This window comes from Petromyzon marinus, chromosome 12, assembly GCF_048934315.1.
Source record: "Petromyzon marinus isolate PM22_M1 ecotype Great Lakes invasive population chromosome 12, UKy_Petmar_22M1.pri1.0, whole genome shotgun sequence".
NCBI classification, from domain to species: domain Eukaryota; kingdom Metazoa; phylum Chordata; class Hyperoartia; order Petromyzontiformes; family Petromyzontidae; genus Petromyzon; species Petromyzon marinus.
The window spans coordinates 12467636-12493208 of NC_133678.1; the positions used below are offsets into that span (position 1 = coordinate 12467636).

Below are 25573 nucleotides of genomic sequence, written 5' to 3' on the forward strand. Positions count from 1 at the left end.
TTCTTTCGCACCGTACGTCGCCAACCGTGGCCAATCGGAGGCGCGGGGAAGGGGCAAGATTTGAGTCGTAGTTGTATGCCAACATTTGTTTTACAAGGACCACACTGCAGTGACAATATTGTCGGGTGGTGGAGGGTTAATGAACCCACATAAAATACTTACGCATTATTAGATGAAAACATTGTTGAGTTGTATGTGTATAGTTTTAAGTGATTCGTTTCGGTGCCGTCCATAAATGACGTCACGCACCTGGGGGGGGGGTCAGACATTTGTGACGATGTGTGACGAGGGGGGGGGTTTGAGAAATGTGACGTCACATCAAAATGCGCAACTTTAAATAAATATAGACAACACGTTCTACTTAATTAAATAGACTTTTAAATAAATGTTTTCTCCTACAACATCAGAGTACAGAGGCACATTAAATACGCACTACAATGACAATAGATTAAAGCGATTTGAAGCACGTTTTATTTGGGGGGGGGGGGGGGGTGGTGCAAAGCTTTGTGACGTCATATTCGAGGGGGCGGTCTGACTTTTTGTGACGTCGTGTGACGAAGGGGGGGCGGTCAAAAATTATCCAAAATCGCGTGACGTCATTTATGGACGGCCCCTTACCTTTTCCTACACTTTGCACTCCGATCGTGTTTTTGTATCGCGTGTTGTTGTCACGTTCTGACCCGCCCCTACCAAGACGTCTGTGATAAAGAGCTTCGCAGCTCATCGGATTTCTGCTGCAGTATTAATAAATATTCCTGCTTTGCTTGTGCGACCTGCCGCAATTCGCCGCTGTCCCTTGCTCCTGTTCCACCCACCCTATCCCCCCGCCCCTTAGAGGCCCCCCCACCCCCTCCACACGAGGCCCCGCCCCTCCACTGTATAAAGCCTCGCCCCCTCAGCAGAAAGCCGCGCCTCTCAGCAGTAAATCTCCGCCCCTAAGCGTGAAACCCCGCCCCGTAATATGAAACCCCGCCTACAATCGTTAATCTCCACCCGCAACCGTGAAGCCCCGCCCGTGGGTGAGAAGCCCCGCCTCCCTTAGCAGGAAGCCACCTCCCCTCTCGAGGGCCATGCTCCTCCCCTCGCCGCGAGCCCCCGCCCCGTGCCCCTTGACCCGGGAGGCAGAAATCGCCCGCTGGAGGCGAGCAGCAGGAGGAGCAGGAGCAGCAGCAGCAGGAGGAGCAGCAGCAGCAGGAGCAGCAGCAGGAGGAGCAGCAGCAGGAGGAGGAGGCGACGATGCTGACCCTGGCGCAGAAGAAGAAGCGAGACAGCGGCGGCGCCGGGACCCGCAGCAGCAGTGGCGGCGGCGTGGGGAACCCGGCCTCGGTGGGGGAGGGCGGAGGCGGCGGCAGGCGGGTGTCGGTGCGGGACAAGCTGCTGCTCAAGGGTGGGTTGCCTTGTAGTCGGTGTGGTGGTGGTGGTGGTGATGGGTGGTGGTGGTGGTGATGATGGGTGGTGATGATGGGTGGTGGTGGGTTGGTGGTTGTTGGTGGGTGGTGATGATGGGTGGTGGTGGGTGGTGGGGTGGTGGTGGTGGGTGGTGATGATGGGTGGTGATGATGGGTGGTGGTGGGTTGGTGGTTGTTGGTGGGTGGTGATGATGGGTGGTGGTGGTGGTGGTGGATGTTGGTGGGTGGTGATGATGGGTGGTGGTGGGTTGGTGGTTGTTGGTGGGTGGTGAAGATGGGTGGTGGATGTTGGTGGGTGGTGAAGATGGGTGGTGGTGGTGGATGTTGGTGGGTGGTGAAGATGGGTGGTGGTGGATGTTGGTGGGTGGTGATGATGGGTGGTGGTGGTGGATGTTGATGGGTGGTGGTGGTGGATGTTGGTGGGTGGTGATGATGGGTGGTGTGGTGGATTGGTGGTTGTTGGTGGGTGGTGATGATGGGTGGTGGTGGTGGTGGTGGATGTTGGTGGGTGGTGAAGATGGGTGGTGGTGGTGGTGGATGTTGGTGGGTGGTGAAGATGGGTGGTGGTGGTGGTGGTGGATGTTGGTGGGTGGTGAAGATGGGTGGTGGTGGTGGTGGTTGTTGGTGGGTGGTGATGATGGGTGGTGGATGATTAGTGGTCATGGGTGGGTGGTTGTGATGGGTGGTTGGTAGTTGTGGTGGGTGGGGACTGGGTCTCATGGATATCTAGATCAGGGAGACCGAGTCCCAAGCGAGGAGAGGAACCAGGTCTCATGTCAGGTCCCAAGGAGAGGGATCAGGACCTGTGGCCAGAGAGATCTCAGGTCGCATGGCCAGGTCCGGCTGAGATCGTTGAGATCCCAGGGAGAGAAGTAGAGTGACACGATCACGGGGAGAGAGACCAGATCCCATGAAGAAACAGATCAGGTTCCAGGCAGAGTCAATATCCCGCACAGAGACCAGACCCTACGAGGCCAGAGCCTACACAATTCTGGCAAATCACCCGATGAAGCTGGTTGCAATCGCCAGCGAAACGTCGTACTCAAATTGTAAATGTTGTGGCTTTACTCTCCATCACACCGATGTGCTAAAGTCGTAGCTAATTGGCACTTTTTTTTCACGTGACAAACCCGACTACTGTAATTGGCTGTGTCGGGTGGTGGTGGGTTAACGACACATATTTACGGGATCTAACCCAAAAAACTTTTTATGAAGGAGAATATGTCTCAAGAAAGAGACAATGTCTCAAGGAGAAGACCAAACAGGTCCCAGCTAGGGAGACCTTCCCATGCACAGAGGCCAGGTTATCAGGATTGTTACTGACAAGCCTGTGTTAGAACAGTCGGTGTATTTACACTTATTATACGAACATAAGGCAGTGTTTGTTCTTGATGCTGCTAGAGTAGTTTCAGCCTGTGCTTATACATTCACAGCCAACACAATTGTAGAAAAAATACCGAACAAATTTATTTTTAAGGGTTACATTTCAGAATAAAAATATTTGTTTATACCAGAGGAGTCCGATGAGCTTTAAAGCTCTTTTTCATAGATGTCCAGTAGAGGCGGGTAAGAACGTTAGAACGACAAACTTTACAAAAACGTGATAGTCTACATATTACACACGAAGGTATTACGTGTTGTCACACGCTAATATGTGTGCTTTTCTTTGTAATTTCAGAAGTTGCAGATCTGGCTTCAAACCTCCCAAGTAAGTACAAGGGATTGCCTGTAGATCTAAAACTTTTGACTCGAGAAATAATTAATGAATATGTGAATAATTAATTGCTTCAGAAGCCACCTGGCCACAAATGATGGCTCAACGAGAAGTGGCTTATCATGTAGACATTTCTAGCAGCCAAATACTCTAAAGGGAGAAAAATAAACAGGACCACCTGGAGAACATGCTAACTCCAAATATACAAACATCAGGGTCGGGATCGAATCCACAACCTCATGTATACCAGGCGAGGTAGTTAACATCTCGCTACTGCGGCGCCCCTGAAAAAGAGCTTTATAGCTCATCAGATTCCTCCAGGAGAAATACGTATTTTAATTCTGAGATTCCTGGCATCTACTCATTGAACATGGCTGCATATTAAGTGATAACTTATTTGTTTATATATAATCGATTAGAAACCTTACAACAGGTTGCGTTGAATATTATTGAAAAGCCAGGTGCATTTCTGTTTGGATAGGACTTGTGGGTGACACAGACGTAAAATTGCTTGGAGTGCGTTGACTTTGAGCTGACGGTGTTTATGTAGATGGTTAAATAGGAGCACTCAACCTTGAAGGCTCGCACTGAAATCTGAGGACCTCTCTTGGAGACGGAGGAATTATTTGATGGGCTGTTTTCGAATGTTATTCTTTGCTTTCTTCCCATTCAGTCATTTGAAAACCAGCCTTTTGCAACTAATTCGTTATTAGGTGGGTCGGATCGCGTACATAATGTGTGCCGGAAACCCTCCTTCACCCAACACAGCCAGTTATTACAGTTATCACGTGAACGAACGTGCCAATGTATTACTTCTTCAGCACTTCACTTCAGTGTGTTGGAGATCAATACCACGTGACAACGTTATTCATCTTGCAGTGTCGAGTGGAGGAGATTCTACAACACACATTTTACTTACACGATCTGACAACCCAAAAAACAATTATGAATCATAATATCGGTCGACAAAATCCTGCGTGTTACATTTACACTTGACTTAACCTTGCATTCATCCAACCCGTATCTAACTACGTTTGTGTTGTATGTATGTTGAACTTCTTTCACACCATACGTAGCCAACCATGCTAATCGGAGGTGTGTTCGCAGACACATGTAGGACAAACTTTCCTGACCCGAACAAGCTGCATTTCCTACAGCTCACCATAACGCCAGGTGAGTGCGGCGGAATGCCCGGTGCAGCATGTGGTGGATGTCAATCGCTGGAGAGAGTGGCACTTAAAAAATCCTGAGCCTTATCCTGATCGCTGAACGCACATGCTGATGTGTCTGCGTCTTAGTGCATGGATCCTGTATGTGTGTTAAGAGCACTGGTTTTAACAATGTGGTTGATTCTTTGCCACTAATAACATTAGCACTTTTGGCTACGTCCATTGCGAAAGGGGTTCAACATACATAAGAGGCATGTGGTATCCGAACCTGTTATGGACCTCCTCTGAGTCAACTTATTTGAGTACCTAGTGCAATGTATGAACATCAGCATTGGGGAGAAAAAGGTGGCTGGGCATCTTATTCCACACTATGTTGCGAATTACGTTAGGGGGTCTTTAGCATCCACTATGAAGCAGACGGCGCGTGGAATTACAATGGTTATTTTACCCAGAGTAACAATCAGCGGCCACTGGATTTGAACTGTGAACCTCTCCGCAACAAGCGGCGAATGCACTCCCGCTGGGTCATGTCACGGCTTGATGACGTATCAACGCCACATGATTCAATTGGTGTGCGTGAGCATAAGAATTAGATTAAGTAAACCAATCATTACATATGTAGTGCTCGCTAACAGATAATTATTAATGCCAAAGTTGGACCCTTGTCTCACGTGTTCTCTTGCAGATGAAGGCTACTATGTCGGAGGGAAGTTTGAGTTTGAAGTCGATGTCCCAGATGCCTATAACATGGTGGTAAGTGGCTTCTTGGCCTGCCATATGCACGTGTTAGTGTCGCACTGGTATGGTATGGGGAGCACTGGCACAATGCACTGCACCACAAACCAGGTGGCCTGAATTCGATTTATTCGATTTATGGCCGTGGCTATGATATCTTAACTGGTTCGCCAGACTCGGTCTTTAACCCAGTTTCAAGTTTATTTGTCAAACTGGTTAAGAACTCAGGAGACGAGAATAGTCTGATTTGCAAAGGGTGCCCTGGGAAATTAGTGTGCCTGGTTGCGGCGTGTAAGCATCAGCACCGAGGGGACAAAGGTGACCGGGCACCACCGCCCCGTGTAAGTGTGAGCACTGTGTAAATCGTTAACACGGGCTAAGTGATCGTGATTGGGTATTACCAACGTGTCGTGTTCCATTGCAGCCCCCCAAAGTGAAGTGTCTTACGAGAATATGGCACCCCAACATCGCCGAGACGGGTGAGATCTGCTTAAGGTGAGTGTGTGCGCGTCGAGTGTTAGTCTAGGGCAGGGGTCGGCGACCCCCTGCTCCGGAGCCGCATGCGGCTCTTCAAGGACCGCTTCGTGATGTTATTCACATTTATTGCTGCTCTTGAAATATTGAATCCAAAAAGAAATGGCTCTTCTTGTTGTTTTGGTTGCCGACCCTTGGTCTCGGAGGCAGGGTTCTTCCAATATACAGGGTTTTTGAAAACGATGGACCCAATTTCAAATCAGTATATTTCACGATGGCAACATGTTACAATTATATTCTTAGCTCTTTCGGTAAAGTCACTTTGAAGGGAAACAATAAAATATATATCAAACAATAAAAATTCTCACGACGTTTCGACCATAACACAAACGGTCGTCATCAGATGTGAAAAAACCAACGGCAAGAAACATTTGAAAGAAGTGTCGGTTTGCATTAATTTATTTATTTTTAAACAGTGTATTTACACGTCATCAAGCCGTTTCAACACATTACATAAAATCCATGATCTGGTTCCGTCTGTAAAAGATGTGATTCCAGGCATACAGTACCCTGGTGTCTACAAACTAAGTTGCCTCTGTGGTAGTAGTTACATTGGAGAAACCAAACGCCATGTCTCGGACCGCATTCGTGGACACAAAGCAGACCTTAAACACGGTAGGACCAACACCTCGGCCGTGGCAGATCATTGTTATAATTCAGTAGGCTCACATGACATTGACTTCTCCAAGACAGAGGTTCTTTGTAAGCCATCTGGCTACCATGAGAGATTCGTTCATGAGGCTATCCACATATACAAGCACAGAGACAATTTCAACTGAGAAGATGGATTCTGGCTTAGCAATCATTGTAAGGATTTGATAAACCATTTCAGGTCTTAATTGATTGTTCACGCTTACGGTGGCTTTCAGACAGCATACATTAATTTTTCGTCTCCCCCCTCCTCTTTTCAGAACATAGATGGACTCGTCCTTCTAATAAACTGCCAAATCACTGCTTTGGCGCTGAGGTTTTTTAAATAAATAAATACACCGTTTCAAAATAAATTAATTAATGCAAACCGACACTTCTTTCAAAAGTTTCTTGCCGTTGGTTTTTTCACACCTGATGACAACCGTTTGTGTTATGGTCGAAACGTCGTGAGAATTTTAGTTTTATATATATTTTATTGTTTCCCTTCAACGTGACTTTACCGAAAGAGCTAAGAATATGAATTCCTGCAGTCACGAAAGCTTTAAATCAAAATTTAAATGTTACAATTACACGAAAAGTTACAAACAGTTTAATGAGTTATCAAGTTTTACTAACCATTTTATAGATGCTCTATGTGTCCTCCGCCTGCTGTACGGACAACATCGAGAAGGTCGTTGAATTCGTCCCAAACGCCTCTCAAAGTGTCTTCTTCCACTGAAGTAACCGCTGCCGTGATTCTGTTTTTGAGGTCATCCAGATTAGTCGCTAATGGTGGCACAAAAACACCACGGTCTTTTGTGCCACCGTGCTCTTTGACATTGGCGGCGGATCGATGCCAAAACGCCGTTGAAACGCACGCTGCACCGCAATTACGGATTCAGTCTTGCTGAACTGCAGAATGCAAAACGCCCCTTGTGTTGCGGGGTCACCGTCTAGCGAATGACTGAGGCTAGGGGCTGTTTGTGCGCTGGGAGAGGCATCTAGCGGTAATCATTTGAAACTCTGTGCCCCACCCTTTGAAGTGGTAAGAGTTTCATTAACGGGCAGTTCGTGGTTACAGAGATATAGCGATTTCAAATCGCATCAATCTTTTTTTAAACACCCTGTATTTATCGGCGGCCCACAATAAAACTACCGTGTGCTGGCGGGCCGTACAATGTCAGTCGTCACATGCGGTCATGTCACGTTTGCACATGTGACCGCAAATCTGTAACTTTTGTCTTCAAGTCTCTCATCTCTTGTTTATCTCACGTTCATCTCATCGATCTTATTTCTTGTCTATAGCTCTTCCTTCTCTATGTCTTGTTGATCTCACTTTCATCTCACTAATCTACACCTCCTCGTCCTTAAGGGGATGACCGTTTGCTATGCCAACTCGACCGTGGGCTGCGTGTTTCTGTTCCCCCAGTTTACTTCGTGAGCACTCAATAGACGGTACTGGATGGGCTCCCACACGCACGTTGAAGGTTGTACTGCTTCCTTACTCTTTACGGAAGCTTAAATGCCTCCTCTGTGTGTCTGTTTGTGTATATATATTTACATTTTAGGCATGGCGAATTACTGCTTGCCATCCGCCTTCATAAACAAGCCACATTCAAAAACAAAGCATGTATCATGAACGTTATAATCTGAGATTCAATGCATTATTACACCCCAAATGTATATGATAGATTTAATCCACAATGGAAAACCAATATTTGCATCAGCCTAAAGAAGCGGCAGTCATACATTCCACCATTCGGGTAATAATCATTGTGGCGTTAATTGCGTATGTAAAGTTGGTGGTTGGCGGCTTTTTGTGTGTTTTATGGGTGGTCAACATCAACTCTAACCCTGACACCTGTTAGTATTAGTTAATTCACAATGGCCAGCCGTGCATGTGGGATATATTGGCCATAACTTCTTGGCTTACAGAGTGCCCAAGGATGATATTTATACACTGGCAATTGCCATGAATTTATAACGATCTCTGTAAAGTGACGGCATTGTCTTTTTATATTGCGTCGTCTTGAAGATTTATTTCCGTTCTTCGTATGGCTGATTAATGTACAGCAATAATTAGAATTTTACACTGAGCTGGTTGAGCCAGATAATTGCGTCAGGAGTAGCGGAGCTGATCATTTTGATGCATCCTCCGTAGTTTTTTAATTGGGAGTTGAGTCGCTACACGTTCCACGGTCTGTTTTTGGGTGACCACAGCCTCACGCTGGCGGAGAGTGTTTTTCTAATTTTCTATTTGTGCGTCAACTGTCCGCTTCTTCTTTGGTGTGTGCGGACGTGGTTGAGGGTTGTGCACAATGAGCTGAAAGAAGATTGTAGTTTTCCAAGACCGTTTCATTTTGACTTTGCCCAGTCTCCAATACACTCACTCTCCTGTGCTTACGGTGAAGGAAGGAGGAAGGCATTGGGGTCCTACTTGACTTGGCGTGAGCAAATATGGATACAATTTTAGACACATGCATTTCTTGAAATAGTCACAATTGAAAATAACAATTCAATTCAATAACGAGTCACTTTTTTATCCATTTTGGTGTCTGATTTGTTAAGTTTCTCATTTGTAGTATCCCATTTGTTCCCAAATACGAAAATGTATTAACTTGCATGCCGTGTGCACAAGTCATAATCTGTTATACACGCACACAATGTGACACGTAAGATGTATAGCCATTTTCAATCCAATGCTTGATGTAGGTCTCCCCATGCATAAATCAATAAAAAGTTGGTTTTGATAAATACGATTGTTACAAGCCTCCTATATAATACAGTATTTTTGTTACATAGTCATACCTATTGGTACTGTTATTTAGCATGTGGGTTTCAAACTGTCTGGATAAGATTTCAACTCAACGCTGTCTACACTTCGTAGATGATTACGTAAACTTAAAAACGGTTCTTGCAAAACAATCCCTATGACGTACACTGTCAGCCTCTGCTTAAATTAATACATTGTGACGTAAAAATGTAAACAATTGCAACCAGATTCATCAATAATGCATTACACGGGCGTTGTGATCGTGATTGGATATTACCAACGTGTCGTGTTCCATTGCAGCCCCCCACAGTAAAGTGCCTTACGATCACCACAGCTGAGCTGTGTGAACAGGGAGACCACTCTGGTTGAACGGTCGCGCGGTTGTGTTTTCACAGGACGTGGTGTGGGGTCTCAACTCCCTCTTTACGGTGAGCCATGATCACTCTGAGCACTTCTGCCAGCGACCACACCTCAGGCTGTCTCTGCTAGATTGGATCCACCAAGATTTGTAAATGCGTGCAGCACATGTGCGCAGTCCTTTAATAAATTCACTACTAGATGAGGGGGCCTTCCTGCGCCATATTGGTTGGTGAAAGCGAGGAGCCTAGATGTTTGTGCATAGGACAGCACAACAATGGAGATTTTACTGCACTGCGCTCTGCTGACAACGTAGCCCTGCAGCAGCCTACAATAGCTGTGGTTTTATGCGTGGTGGTCACCCGTTCAAGCAGTAATAAGGCTCAAACCCTGCTTAGCTTCGGAGGTCTGATGAAATTGACCACATTGAAGAGTTCTCATATGCATTTGAATGCTTTCCAACAGGTTAAAAGCATTCATGGATTCGCTCTGTACGTCCGTCCTTTCATACTTGCTTTTGCATTTTAGCCTCGGAACTACCCAAACGCTTCTGAGCATCTTGGAAAGTGCACATAATCCATGCACACGCATGATGATTTTTTCACCCCTTTGTCCGTATGTTCATTGGATCATGGATATGATTTCTCCTACATTACCACCATGAGCGGCGTGGATTAATTGCGAGGTGGCGAACAATCGTTTGTGTGCGCATCCCTCTAGGATCTGCTGAACTTTGACGACCCACTGAACATCGAGGCTGCGGAGCATCACCTGCGAGACAAGGTGAGCGTCTTGCGGTGCGACCACTCCTCCGCTGGCGTGTGGAACCCGGCTCGTCTCGAGCGGGCAGATTACGAGATGACGTAGCTTTAAAACAACAGGCAGATTTTATTATGTAGATGCACGTTGGGGTCGTGTGTGATGCAGGCTGCCTGACATGATTTTTAAGATACAATAGGGTTTCCCCTTTTTTCTGGCAACAAAACAGCTGTGTTGAGATGTTAAAACACCAAACTGAAACCTTTTACAAGGAATCATGTCTGCATTAACCACAATACTTGTGGTCAGAATGCAAACAAAAAACACACTGTGATAATATATGCATTGTCCTTGAAACTGATTGGTCCACACCAGAGACAACTTTCTTTTGAGTCTCGTCTCAAACGCTGTTAGACCAGAGGACGCCAAAAGGCGTACAGCCCAAAGACAATGCCACTATCAGAGTAATGAGAGCTCGGGGTGAACATCTACATCTTGGGACCTCCTTTGCCAGTGTAGTGACATCAGGGATGTCACTGTATGGTGCTGGCCCGGGAGGGCCGTGGCGTGCGATGTACTTACGTCGCGGACAGCACCGTGTGTGCTGCTGAGTGAGGCCGGCTCGAGCATAGCACGGCGTGCGATGCACCGTCATCGCGTACACCCCTAAGGTGGGTGTAGTACCAGCCCTAGCGGGGCTTGGCGAGCGCTGGGATAGCGCAGGCACCACGCATGGCGTGCAGTGCGGGCTTCCCATAAGGGGGAGCGGGAGAGTGTCAGCCCAGGGACAGGGTTCCCCCGGGCCATGGCCCTCTGGTTAACCCCGTAGGCACGTGATCCGGAGTGTCCACAGAGAGGGTCAAACGTGGGGGGGCTAGGGGGCGATCACGTGTCCGGGGAGAGCTCTCGAGAGGGATCGAGAGGGAGCTAGAACGCTCGAGAAGGTGGGCGGGGCCGAGGGCGGAGCCGGCCCCGACCCGGGAGGATATAAGGTGGGTCCCTGAGAGGGACCGGGGTCGCTTCGTTCTACAAGCTGGAAGCTCCACGTTCTACGTCCTATGTCTGAAGAGGCACCAACACGTGGCCGGGGACCCGAGTGAGGGTCCCACCCTTCGTAGACGTAACGCCTACGTATAGTGTAGTTATCTGGGTGATCATCACCCTAGGCTGTATCTGGTAAAGGGGCAGTTACCCCTTTGTATATACGTGTTACGAATAAATGTGTTGCCTCTGAAGAAGAAATGTGTTGCCTCTGAAGAATAACGTCTGCGACTCAGTTGGACTCGCTACAACAGTACCAAAATATGATAATAGGATTTTCCTTTTTTTTCTGGCAACAGAACAGGTGTTAAGATGTTAACACACCAAACTGAAACCTTTTACAAGGAATCATGTATGCATTAACCACAATGCTTGTGGTCAGAATGCAAACAAAACACATACTCTGATAATATATGCATTGTGGTTAATTGTGGTTAATGCAGACATGAATCCTCGTAAAGGGTTTCAGTTTGGTGTTTTAACATCTTAACACCTGTTTTGTTGCCAGAATAAAGGGGAAAACCTATTATCATATTTTGGTACTGGCAAAGGAGGCCCCATGATGATTTTTAAGGTCTGTTAATGAGTCAAAGCTCTGTTAATGAGAATAAAAATTACTTTGAGTCTTGTGTGTCATTGTGGCACTTCAGTGATATCACTCCAACGCGTTTTAAGAGAAAGGTAATGCAGTAACGTCAGTTCACGTATGTGATTGTAAAGTGAATTTTTCACACTATTGAGGCTTTTAACTGGTGTCTGACAGCCTAGGCCACACAGCCCATGCTTGTTTATGATGGTTCGTCTGGCACTGTAACTGGTCAGATTTTTTTATTGTTATCCCCATGCACCATCTGGGATTGGCAATTCTTATTTACAGGGTGCTCATAACCATTACAGATCACACTTTTTTTTTAAGTCACTCTTGAATCTGGGAAGGATGGTGGGAGTCAGGTTTTAGATATGCATCCATATGGGTGGCTTTCCTGTAGACAGTGTCCCAATGAGCCATCTGAGACCAGATGGCTCAATGGGACATATCTAAAAACCTGACTCCCACCATCCTTCCCAGAAGAATTCCCTCATCAAAACTCTACACCACAGAGCTCGATGTATTTCCGACCATCATCACCTAGACAGTGAACTGGAACACATACACCAAGCTCTCAAGATGAATGGATATTCAGACTTCACAATCCGTAAAGCTATCACCCCAACCTTTGGGAAAGAACCATTTGAGGACCCAATCAATACCATCACCTTCCATACATAGCAGGGGTCACCAAAAAGATTTCCAAAATCATGAGCAAACACAAGGTCCAGGTTTGATTTAACACAGTACATAAAATTCGTGATCTGTGAAGGATGTGATCTCCGACATGCAGTACCCTGGCGTCTACAAACTAAGCTGTGTCTGCGGCAGTAGTTACATTGGGGAAACTAAGCAACATGTCTCGGACCGTGTTCGTGAACATAAGGCAGATCTGAAACACGGTAGGACCAGTACCTCGGCCGTGGCTGATCACTGTTTTAATGCGGTGGGCTCACGAAATTGATTTCTCTAAGACGAAGGTACTTTGCAAATCCACTGGCTATCAACAAAGATTCGTTCATGAAGCCATCCATATATATATAGACAAAGACAATTTCAATATAAAAAATAGGTATAAACTAAGCAATCATTGGAAGGACGTTATCAACCAGTTTAAGTCATAACTAGCTGCGATGTTCCCATCCTACCACCTTCCGATGTTAGTTATTTTCGGCTCTGATTTTACATGAACAGGTTAAATTTCTCACCCTAACACAGCCACCTCGCTCGCCGAGCTCAAGATTTTTGCTTTGCGATCTAACATCAACATGCTAATCTCTCATTAATATGCTAATCTCTCATTTACATGCTAATCTCTCATTAACATGGTAATCTCTTACATTAACATGCTAATCTCTCATTAATATGCTAATCACTCATTTACATGGTAATCTCTCATTAACATGCTAATCGCTCATCAACATGCTAATCTCTCATTAACATGCTAATCTCTCATTAACATGCTGATCTCTCATTAAGATGCTAGTCTCTCAGATTAACATGCTAATCTCTCATTAACATGCTAATCTCTCATTAACATGCTTATCTCTCACATAGACATGCTAATCTATAATCAACGTGCTAATCTCTCACATTAACATGCTAATCTCTCACATTAACATGCTAATCTCTCACATTAACATGCTAATCTATCACATTAACATGCTAATCTCTCACATTAACATGCTAATCTCTCACATTAACATGCTAATCTCTCACATTAACATGCTAATATCTCACATTAACATGATAATTTCTCACATTAACATGCTAATCTCTCACATTAACATGCTAATCTCTCACATTAACATGCTAATCTATCACATTAACATGCTAATCTCTCACATTAACATGCTAATCTCTCACATTAACATGCTAATCTCTCACATTAACATGCTAATCTCTCAAATTAACATGCTAATCTCTTACATTAACATAGCCACCTCAGGGCACCGCCGTGGAGGCCTCTCAACGATCTTACATTATCATGCAAATTTTTACTTGGCAGCCCTTTGATTGGTGGGAAACCCACCACTGCCATGGTCGCTGCCCACCACTTACATTATCATTTGCTGCTGACATTTGGGCTACGCCCATTTCAAACTTTTATAAACAGTTTACCTTTAGAAGCTAACCCCCTCTTCCTGATGATGAATGCTTGTGTTGTGATCAAAACGTATTTTTGTTATTTTTTGTTATTTTCTTTGAACCTATTTACGTGATTTTACCGAAAGACCCAAAGAATATGAATTCCTGCAGTCACGAAAGCTTTAAGTCAAGATTCAATAAGATCTGAATTGGGCTGTAATATGGCAGGAATAGATAAGCAGTTGACACGTATGCATTATCACTCATTGAATACTTCGGAGAACATTCGCATGTTGGAAAGCATTACAGAATCACATGCATATTCATTTTTATTTTTCTCTTCCCTTCCCATGCAGGACGAGTTCAGGAACAAGGTGCAGGATTACATCCGACACTATGCAAGATGACTCGAGCTGATGAGGCCTTCGCATGCTGCTTTTCTCCGGTCGGTCTTCTCGGATGCACGGAACGGGAACGTGGGGAGGGACACGGCCGGACACGGCCGGGCCTGGCGCCGAAACTGCGTTCTGGTCGTGCGCGTGACCCCGTCCTGCACAACCTACGACCTCTCCTGCATTAGCCCAACTCGAGCCGCCTGGCTACGGTGCGCAGAGGCACACGCAGGATTCCTGATGTTCTCAATCTACCATGACGGAACACGCTCGTGAAAAAAACTAGGGCTGTCAAGTGCATCGATAACATTGACAAGCACCTCCGTCGATTACGATTGATCAGCCTGCCCGATAATCGGATTTGTCAATGGATATTGGTTTGCCAAAGTGGCACGGAGGGCGGCATCAGCAGCAACAGGGGAGAATATCTTGCTGAAAGTGGCAGGTCGGCACCACAGGGTGATGGGTTCGATGCCCGGTTTGCTAAGGCGACTTACCTCCTTATTGCTGCCGTAGCAAAGCCGTGTTGAACGGCGCTGTATGAATAAAAACATTTTACGAGAACAATGACAACATTCATTCTTTATCACTTTTTGAAAGTAAGCTATGAGATCTATCAATACTTGTTGATTATTCATTGGTGTGGAATAATATAGATCAGCAAGTGACAGCCCTAGTCACGACTGTTGGTTTTTCGCAACTGTGTCTCGCCGCCAAAGTCTCCAAACATCGCACGTTTGCTTGGTTTTACGCTTTCGTTGAACATCGTGTGAGTTGAGGTTTCTCTCTTTTTTGCGGATGTTGCTTTAAAGTTTGAGGGCGAGCGTTCTCGGGAGGTTGTCGTGTTTTTATGTCGCTTGCTGCTGTTTACCGTTATAAGGCGTTTTGTTTTTACGTTCAGAAGTGACTTCCAAAAAATGCAATGTAATGATAATAAACCTGCTCCCCACGCACCTCTGCAATTGCAAAAGCAAACACTTACTGCATCTCCACTACAAACGAGCATTCGAGAATGAAAGTGCTGAGCTGCGTTGCAGTAAGAGAATGCGTAAATGAGCTGCTGTGTCGCTGAGTGTGTCACGTTGTACTGTTTACTGGGGTTTGTTGCTTCTGTAATGCACAGCAAATTGTTCATTAAAAAAAACACCCAAAAGCATTTGCCGTTTGTAATATTCCTGGCATGTATTTATCTAGCAAGGCCTCGCCGAGTCTTAAGGCTCCCGTGTCAGGAGGGTCCTGCGTTGGGATGTCTAAGATCTCCAGCATCTTGCTCGTGAGAAGATACCTTGGATGTGCAAGCATAGTCTGGAGAGATTGGGCAAGGCCGGAGGAAGAACTTTGATCCTTGTCTGTGTGTGATGGTGCAATGTTCATGGGACATTTTATTGAGGGACTGTGTTCTTATCTTGGTATGGTCTGGGACTTTCTGCGATTTTTTTTCCTGCTCTGCCCAAGCTCGATAAATCGGACGTGTATACTTAATTATTTTAATTGCATTTGGTGATTGGATTGCCATTTTCTCTACTTTTTTTGTATTTTGTCGTTGTAATTTGCTGGCCCGTCCATACTGGACATACATCTGTTTAAAAAGAGGTTCACAGCTCATCGGATTCCTCCTACAGCCAAAATATAGATTCTGAGGAAACTGGGCGGTGAGCTATCGAGAGTGGGCGGGGCTAGACGATGGAGTGGGTGGGGGCTATTGAGAGTGGGCGGGGTTAGAAATAAAATTAGCGTGGCCAGACGAAGTGGGCGGGGCCAACCCCCCGTCGCCCCTAGCGATGCGCATGCGCGGTGACAGTGCGAGGAGCCTGGAGTAGGAGGCCCAGATCACAGCCACCTGGGGTGAGGGTGGTGAGGGGCGGGGTGAGCGGTGGTGAGGGGCGGGGTGAGGGTGGTGAGGGGCGGGGTGAGCGGTGGTGAGGGGCGGGGTGAGCGGTGGTGAGGGGCGGGGTGAGGGTGGTGAGGGGCGGGGTGAGCGGTGAGTCGGGGCGGGAGAAGGGGGAGGGGTGAGGAGGGTGGTGATGCGGTGATGGTCATTGGTAGGGATTGTGATGGTCGTGGTGATGGTCGTGGTGATGGTGCTTGGTCGTGGTGATGGTGGTGATGGTGGCAGTGACGACTGTGCTCATAGCAGTGGTGTTGTTACTGTGGTGGTTGTGGTGACAGTGATGGTGGTTGGTCGTGGTGATGGTGGTGTTGTTACTGTGGTGGTTGTGGTGACAGTGATGGTGGTTGGTCGTGGTGATGGTGGTGTTGTTACTGTGGTGGTGGTGACAGTGATGGTGGTTGGTCGTGGTGGTGATGGTGGTGTTGTTACTGTGGTGGTTGCGGTGACAGTGATGGTGGTTGCTCGTGGTGGTGGTGGTGTTGTTACTGTGGTGGTGGTGGTGGTGACAGTGATGGTGGTTGCTCGTGGTGCTGGTGGTGTTGTTACTGTGGTGGTTGTGGTGACAGTGATGGTGGTTGGTCGTGGTGGTGATGGTGGTGTTGTTACTGTGGTGGTTGTGGTGACAGTGATGGTGGTTGGTCGTGGTGATGGTGGTGTTGTTACTGTGGTGGTTGTGGTGACAGTGATGGTGGTTGGTCGTGGTGATGGTGGTGTTGTTACTGTGGTGGTGGTGACAGTGATGGTGGTTGGTCGTGGTGGTGATGGTGGTGTTGTTACTGTGGTGGTTGCGGTGACAGTGATGGTGGTTGCTCGTGGTGGTGGTGGTGTTGTTACTGTGGTGGTGGTGGTGGTGACAGTGATGGTGGTTGCTCGTGGTGCTGGTGGTGTTGTTACTGTGGTGGTTGTGGTGACAGTGATGGTGGTTGGTCGTGGTGGTGATGGTGGTGTTCTTACTGTGGTGGTTGTGGTGACAGTGATGGTGGTTGGTCGTGGTGGTGGTGGTCGTGGTGATGGTGGTGTTATTACTGTGGTGGTTGTGGTGACAGTGATGGTGGTTGGTCGTGGTGGTGATGGTGGTGTTGTTACTGTGGTGGTTGCGGTGACAGTGATGGTGGTTGGTCGTGGTGATGGTGGTGTTGTTACTGTGGTGGTTGTGGTGACAGTGATGGTGGTTGGTCGTGGTGGTGATGGTGGTTGCGGTGACAGTGATGGTGGTTGGTCGTGGTATTGGTGGTTGTGGTGACAGTGATATTGGTTGGTCGTGGTGATGGTGGTGATAGTGGTGATGGTCGTGGTGATGGTGATTGGTCGTGGTGGTGATGATGGTGTTACTGTGGTGGTTGTGGTGACAGTGATGGTGGTTGGTCGTGGTGATGGTGGTGGTGTTACTGTGGTGGTTGTGGTGACGGTGATGGTGGTTGGTCGTGGTGGTGATGGTGGTGTTGTTACTGTGGTGGTTGTGGTGACAGTGATGGTGGTTGGTCGTGGTGGTGGAGGTGTTGTTACTGTGGTGGTTGTGGTGATGGTGGTGTTGTTACTGTGGTGGTTGTGGTGACAGTGATGGTGGTTGGTCGTGGTGGTGATGGTGGTGTTGTTACTGTGGTGGTTGTGGTGACAGTGATGGTGGTTGGTCGTGGTGATGGTGGTGTTACTGTGGTGGTTGTGGTGACAGTGATGGTGGTTGGTCGTGGTGATGGTGGTGTTGTTACTGTGGTGGTTGTGGTGACGGTGATGGTGGTTGGTCGTGGTGGTGGTGGTGTTACTGTGGTGGTTGTGGTGACAGTGATGGTGGTTGGTCGTGGTGATGGTGGTGTTGTTACTGTGGTGGTTGTGGTGACAGTGATGGTGGTTGGTCGTGGTGGTGATGGTGGTGTTGCTACTGTGGTGGTTGTGGTGACAGTGATGGTGATGTTAGTGTAGCGGTTCGCGTTGTACTGCGCTACGAATCCGGCCATCCGGGTTCGATTCCCGCTCACGGTCAACACCAGTGACGAGCATCTGAACCGGGGCTTCCCCTAGGTCGACTCAGCCTCAAATGAATACCCGGTGTAGTCTGTAAACATCGCCACTGGGGAGACAAAGGCGGTCGGGTGTGGTGCTGGCCACCCACCCCCTCGTGTGCTGTGCCGGTCTTCCTAGATGTTGCTACTCGCTAACATCACCTGCCCCAACATTCTGTTAAGGTTACACGGGGATCTTTGGTGATGTGATACGGTGCTGATGCTGATGGTAGTGAGTGTGAAGGTGGTGGGTGGTGACTGGGGTGATACCCGTGGCCGTGATTGTGGTGATGGTAGCAACAGTGGCGTTCTTGGTTGAGATTTCGGCGTGATCGCAGTTCTGGTGATGCTCCAGGTGCTTGAGGGTGTTGATAGTGGTAATGGCAGTAGTAATATGTTAGTTGGTGACAGTAGTGGCTTTGATGACGGTGCTGTAGTTGGTGATGCGTGGTGGTGGTGGTGAGAGGATGGGGGAGCGGTGGTGCAACGGTTAGCGTGCGGCGCTACGAACCCGCTCACGGACAACACCCAGTGATGATTATCACGGCCAGTGACGATTATCAGGGCCTCCCCCGAGGTCGACTCAGTCTCAAATGAGTGCCTGGTGCTGTTTGTAAAAAAACAATACTAATGGGGAGACAAAGGCGGCCGGGCGTGGTTGCTGGCCTTCCAACGCCCTCGTGTGCCGTGTCGGCCTTCATAGGTGCTGGCTGACAGCGCGTGCCTCAGCAGCCGGTTAAGGGTACACGGTGGGAATCTTTGTCTTGGTCGGGCTGGTGGTAATAATGATAATGGGATTGATGATTGATGATTATTGGTAGTAATGCTGGTGACGCTGGTTATGGTGTGATGGTCGGGGTGATCGCGGTCGTGATGGTGATGCCATTGTTGGTGCGGGTGATGATGATGATGGTGGTGACAGTGATGACCGTTGAGGTGGTCATGTTGGTGACGATAATGATGGTGATGAATAAAGTGATGATGATGTTCTAGGGATGCAGCCGATTCTCTCGTTTCTTTTGTCTTTTCTTCCGATTTTGCTGCCATTTTTGCACAACCCGTTTGAGAGAACAGTCCGCAGAAGGGGATATCACAGAACTGCTTCTAAAGTGTCGTCAGGTGACCTTAACCGCACGAGTAGGCCTCGCTTTGTCACACGTCCTGCCACACAGGCAGCAATGCCTATTGCATGGCAATCAAAACTTTTTATTTATTTACTCTCAGAGCCGCAGTGTACCCGTATGAAGTGCAAAGCCAGGTGAAGGTGTATTTTGTGCGTTAATTGGTGGCTGAGCTGCGACCATCAATTCTCCACACTCCGGTACTCGAAGTTTAATCAAAAGCAGCCGAAACCCGGATTCGAACCCAGTACCTGAGCGGTGCCAGCTCAGCAGTCCGCCGACAAGCCACCCGGCAGCTACGCCAGTCCTCTTCACGGTGCCACGTTGATGCGTTTAACCATACATCTGCCCCTTGTCCCACAGCCCCGCGGCCTTGTCCCACCCCCAACCCGTTGGGATGTCTGGCGGAGCGTGCTTCCCGCTGGCCGACGCGCCACCCCCGGCCCTGGCCATCCTCCAGGAAGCGGCAGCGCTGAACGGAGGCTGGGGAGAGTCCAGCGCAAGCTCTGACTGCTCAGATGGTTGTTACCACGTCCTCTCCCGCCCACCCACCCACTTACACTGATCCGCGTGATCCTTTACAATAGAGCCACTGTGGCAAGATGTTAACTACCTTCCCCTGGTGTGCAGGAGGTCGTGAGTTTGAACCTGACCCTGATGCTTGCTGTATATTCGGAGTTTGCTTATCTCTCTTTTACCGTGGAAAGATGTTAACTACCTCGCCTGGTATACAGGAGGTCGTAGGTTCGATCTCGACCCTGAAGCCTGTATATTTGGAGTTTGTGTCTCCCTGCCCGTGGTCGTGTGGATTTTCCTCCGGGTCCTCCGGTTTTCCCCTCCACATTTTAGAAACGACTCCCTGGCCCCTCTTCTTTGGTTCTTTCGGTAATGTCACGTAGAATGAGAATAAAATAATAAATTAATAAAATAAAATAACAATAAAATTCTCACGATGTTTCGGCCACAACACAAGTGGCCTTCATCAGATGAAGGGGTGAGACTGTCTGGAGGACAGCGCTGGAGCGAACACAGCCAAACTCAGACCGCGACCTTTAAGCTGTGTGAGAAGAAACAGCGCCTTGACAAAGGAATTAGCATAAAAATTAGCATTTAATTGGCGGACTTAGCATGATGAACGGTGTAGAGGTGGTGAACATGTGCAGACCGGCGAGGGGAGGAGGGGTAGTTTACATATTGATGGTGTGAAAAGGGAATTTAAGCTGCTGCGAAAGTTTGGGATACCACTACTTGAAAAAATATACTGTACCATTGAAAATTAGTTTAATGTTTGGTTCGGATAATTTAGCATTGAAATAGCTGCGTGATTAGCTTGTGACTGGTCATAGAAATAGCTATGTTAAAGTCAAAGCCTACACATCCACAGAGGCACCTTGTACAAATCAAACAGGAGAATTTAGAATTGAAATAGCTGAGTGATTAGCTTGTGACTGGTCCCTGGCCCCTGTTCAAATCCAAGCTCAAGACCTTACTTTTTTTTCTCTGCCTCTGACCGACTGCCTCTCCAAAATAAATACACCCACTGTTTCTGTGCAGCATCTTGAGATGTATTTAAACGTTAAATGAATCCACATTTTATTGTACAAGCAGTTTTTTTATTTACGTTTTTTTTTAAAGCCTCAGATGAATCGGATAGCTCTCAGGAGGAAGAGGAGCCTCTGAAGGAAGAGGTGCCAGCTAGCGGCACGAGGCTACGGAGTGGACAGGGGCTCGTCCGGCAGCAGCGACATGACGGCAAGTCTCCCCAGCGCTTCCCCTCCGTACCCAATCCCTCCTTGCACGACCGTGGGGCAAGTGTTGCCGTCCCGGACGCCGTTGTGCTCGCGCCGACCGCTCCGATGTCGTGCAGGGGAAACCGACGGCGGCGGAGCCGAGGGCGACGGCGACGGCTCCGACTCGGCGCCCGGTGACGAGGAGGGGGCTCTCACGAGGGCGCGGCGCTCTGCCGGCAGGAGCCAGCGTCCGCCGCGTGGATCGCAGGAGACGTGCGAGCGAACGGGCGCGAGCCCGGCGCCGGCCGGCGCGGCGCGCGACCGCGACGAGGCGTTTGCCGGGCGCCCGGCTCTTGAAAGGCACGGGGGCAAGAAGCACGCGGCGGCGGCGGCGGCACCACGCACGAAGGCGCGCAGCCTGCAGTGCGAGGTGTGCAACAAGAAACTGGCCTCCTACAACGGGCTGTGGCGGCACCGCAAGACGCACACGGGCGCGCGGCCCTACCCGTGCGACGTGTGCGGCAAGAAGTTCTCGCGCCTGTCCAATGTGACGCGGCACAAGCGGCAGCACTCGGGCGAGGCGCCCAGCATGCCGCTGCAGTGCGCGCAGTGCGGCAAGCGCTTCCCCTACGCGTCGGCGCTGCGCGTGCACGCCCGCGCCCACACGGGCGAGAAGCCCTACATGTGCGAGAGCTGCGGAAAGATCTTCTCGCACACGTCGGCGCTCAACGAGCACAGGCGCACGCACACGGGCGAGAAGCCCTTCGCCTGCGAGGTGTGCGGCAAGCGGTTCTCGCGCAACTCGGTGCTGGTGCTGCACCGCAAGATCCACGTGGGCGAGAAGGCGTTCATGTGCGACGAGTGCGGCAAGGAGTTCCTGCTGTTCTCGCACCTCGCGCTGCACACGCGCGTGCACACGGGGGAGAAGCCCTACAAGTGCCTGGAGTGCGGCCGTGCCTTCGCGCAGTCGTCCAACCTCACCAAGCACATGAGGACGCACACGGGCGAGAAGCCGCACAAGTGCGAGGTGTGCGGCAAGGGATTTTCGCAGGCACGGCACCTCCTGCGCCATGTCGCCACGCACTGCAGCTGAAGCGCGTGGGCCCCAAGTGCCACGTGGCAACAACGCGGCTGCTGATGAAATAAGGATTCGTCATCGATTAACGTCAAGCGTTTTCTGGATTAATTTTTTTTGCGTGCTTTTTTTCACCAATTATACAGCGTTTATGGTACTGGTGGCGTGACAAAGAACGTGTCACTTGGGGAAGGCTCAGACCGGAGGATCTAAGGCTGGGAATGCAGATTCGAACCCAAGATTTCAGCATTGCCGATGGCTGCACGATACATCCATCGGATCATTTGTGTAAGAATCAGTTGTTTTCAAGCCACATGGTTTTATACCACTACAGCTTCCACTTGCACCGTACGGGCAAAAACAGAAAGGGGTTTGTGAATCGAACCTTGACCACGAAGCGTGACAGTTTTCTTGAGTCATGGCAGGTGCGAATCGTTAAGTCGTCCCATCATACTTGACTGGCATGACGCACGGTCGCTGTGAATGTCAAGACTGATGTACACAACACTACGACGTTGCACTTTTTTAGGTGTGTTTATTAATATTGTAGCTTGCCTGGTGTCTGTGTTTGGGAATGTAGTGGTTACAAGCCATGTAGGATCGGTGATGCACGGCGCGCGTATTCATGTATAGTTATTGCCGTGTGCATAGCGCTAACATCCACGCGCTATAATTTCTTTACAGTGGAACGCGTGGACTCGCCAGTTTCCCAGCACAGCTTTTTTTCCTTTTTGACACGATGCCTGCTCCCTCATCGCGTTTAATAAATACCCGTTGCCACCGCTGCGGGGCCGGGTTTTGTGCCAAGATTGGACGAGAGACCACGAAGTGGCACTTCCTACGTCATGCTCACACACGAATTGATAATAAAGGTTTTTGGGTTAGTTCGCGTTATTGTGTTGAAACCCTCCACCACCCGACACAGCCAATTAGTAAGGGATTTGTCACGTAAACAAAACGCCAAATAGTTACTACTTCAGCCCACCGTTGTGTTGGAGAGTAAATCCACAACATTTACAATTTGAGTACGCCCGATGATGCTGGATGTAATTACCAGCTACAGTTGGCTGCGTTGGATGGTGGAGGGTTTTGACGCATTTATACTTAAGCGATGGAACCCAAAAACCTTTATTATGAATATTGGTCGCGAAAGCCTCCTGCATGTTAAGCTCACTTACGAATGTCCAAAGAGGTCGTTGGTGTATAGCCTGGTGCCCACATAGGAAGTTTTGCAGGTGACCTGGGGTGATGACATTTATCCAGATGGTAACCACTTAAGATGACCACACCTTTAGTGACACCAATTATATGTAAGTCCTACTCGTTTGATTTTCTAACGCAAATCACTTGCATTGCTCACATCAAGATATGGGTGTTGTGAAACACTAATGTCTTTTATTTTTATTCAGGAAAGCCTCGCTGAGTCTCAATTATTTTATGCTGTGGGTTCCTTGCACTGGGATGTTCGGGCAATTGCTTAAGTAGTTTCACTACAAGTGGGAGGGAATTAGTGTGCCCGGAGATAACCCACGCATACGAGGTAACACAATAAATATCCATCCACATGGGTTCGTATAGTCACTTTCTGTGCTGCCATCACCTGGCCAGCAGGCGTTTTGAATTCTGCGCGGTCCACTCACCCATGCATCCAGAGCGCAAGCTTAAAGGCAAGCACGACCACACCCGGCTAAATGGTCATGCCGCACGCTGTGGGACTGTTGACCTTCAAAGCTGACCGTGTGTGTGTGTGATGCCTATATCGCACTACTGTCACCCAATATAGCGTCGTGTGACTGTACGCAGATTTTCTTTCGTAGGGCCAATGAAGAGAAAACATTAAGACATTCTGTTCTAAGTGACTTAGCCATTCCGTTCGGCTACAGGTTTAGCTGCACCAGGTGGTGTGTGGCGTTAATCGAGACATCCACTCCTTGTGCTCGGCGTTGGTGATGGTAAAGCAGCATTTGCAGAAGCGTTACAATCACCAGCAACAGTAACCGACGCAGCAGCAGCAACATTGAACAGTGACATGGCCTAGCGATGGTGCGTTGTCTGATTGTAGTAGAGCATCACAGTTCGAATCCATAAAAAATATGCGTCATCTGCTTGACAGTCGCCGTTGACGATCCTTGATATCATCCACAAAAGTTGGTCATCATGTACCAGCCTCATGGTCAAAATATTAAAAAAGTTGAAAAATGGGCTCGCTGATGAGCGAGCTGATGAGCTGTGTTGTGGAAGCCGGGCAGTGTGATGGTGGTGGGCTCACTGGTGAGCTGTGTTGTGGAAGCTGGGCAGTGTGATGGTGGGCTCGCTGGTGAGCTGTGTGTTGTGGAAGCTGGGCAGTGTGATGGTGGTGGTGGGCTCGCTGGTGAGCTGTGTGTTGTGGAAGCTGGGCAGTGTGATGGTGGTGGTGGGCTCGCTGGTGAGCTGTGTGTTGTGGAAGCTGGGCAGTGTGATGGTGGTGGTGGGCTCGCTGGTGAGCTGTGTGTTGTGGAAGCTGGGCAGTGTGATGGTGGTGGGCTCGTTGGTGAGCTGTGTGTTGTGGAAGCTGGGCAGTGTGATGGTGGTGGGCTCGCTGGTGAGCTGTGTTGTGGAAGCTGGGCAGTGTGATGGTGGTGGTGGGCTCGCTGGTGAGCTGTGTGTTGTGGAAGCTGGGCAGTGTGATGGTGGTGGGCTCGCTGGTGAGCTGTGTTGTGGAAGCTGGGCAGTGTGATGGTGGTGGTGGGCTCGCTGGTGAGCTGTGTGTTGTGGAAGCCGGGCAGTGTGGTGGTGGTGGTGGGCTTGCTGGTGAGCTGTGTTGTGGAAGCTGGGCAGTGTGATGGTGGTGGTGGGCTCGCTGGTGAGCTGTGTGTTGTGGAAGCTGGGCAATGTGATGGTGGTGGTGGGCTCGCTGGTCCGCTGTGTGTTGTGGAAGCCGGGCAGTGTGGTGGTGGTGGTGGGCTTGCTGGTGAGCTGTGTTGTGGAAGCTGGGCAGTGTGGTGATGGTGTTTGGCCTCGCTGGTCCGGTGCTTGTTGGTATTGGGCACGTTGCTTTAATCCCATGAATTGGTCCACGCCGTTTCGATGCTGAAATTCACGTCACGCACGGCTATGTGCGCGTTTACAAAACGGATGAGTCCTGCATCTCATCCGTGGATGTGGGATGTTGAGATCATCATTGATTGTCAGATTGAGTGCTGTTTTTTTTGGCGAATATCTGGTGGTGCGATTTTTGACGAGTCCAAGAAACCAACACCCAAGTATCTATACATCGCCACGCGGAACTTGGGTGTGTAGCGACTTATCGTTTAGTTGAGTCAAATAAATTCGTACACTCGAGATGCGTGTCTGATCATTCGTGAAAGTACTTTTAAAATTGATGAGAATGTTTGGGATCATGGAACAAATCGGAGAGAACAAGGCAGTACATACGAGACAACCAGTAAGGAGGAGTAGCGACAAGCTCGGACAAACAAGACGAAACGTTCATAATCAAGGTTTTTTGGGTTACATCGCATACGTTTAAATGTGTCGTAACCCTCCACCACCCGACACGTAAACAAAACGTCAAATGGTAACTACTT

General features: G+C 48.7%; 2 protein-coding genes across 3 annotated transcripts; both read left to right on the forward strand.

Annotated features, from left to right (window-relative positions):
• Positions 1 to 1128: 1128 nt before the first annotated feature.
• Positions 1129 to 14377, forward strand: UBE2F (ubiquitin conjugating enzyme E2 F (putative)). 2 transcript variants are annotated; one of them, XM_032952727.2, is made up of 9 exons: positions 1129 to 1387; positions 3088 to 3117; positions 4231 to 4296; positions 4978 to 5045; positions 5452 to 5522; positions 7621 to 7678; positions 9360 to 9392; positions 10042 to 10104; positions 14155 to 14377. In XM_032952727.2, the coding sequence occupies exons 1-9, from the start codon at positions 1237 to 1239 to the stop codon at positions 14203 to 14205; spliced, it is 591 nt and encodes a 196-aa protein (XP_032808618.1). In that variant the 5' UTR covers positions 1129 to 1236; the 3' UTR covers positions 14206 to 14377. The 2 variants fall into 2 exon arrangements, with proteins under 2 accessions (XP_032808618.1, XP_032808619.1); XM_032952728.2 differs by lacking the exon at positions 4231 to 4296 and having other exon boundaries at positions 1144 to 1387; positions 14155 to 14343.
• Positions 14378 to 16149: 1772 nt separating this feature from the next.
• Positions 16150 to 25328, forward strand: LOC116941556 (uncharacterized). Its single transcript, XM_076066620.1, has 4 exons — positions 16150 to 16171; positions 19566 to 19723; positions 20838 to 20954; positions 21070 to 25328. Exons 2-4 carry the CDS (start codon positions 19600 to 19602, stop codon positions 22023 to 22025), a joined length of 1197 nt encoding a protein of 398 aa, XP_075922735.1. The 5' UTR covers positions 16150 to 16171; positions 19566 to 19599; the 3' UTR covers positions 22026 to 25328.
• The last annotated feature ends 245 nt before the right edge of the window (positions 25329 to 25573 follow it).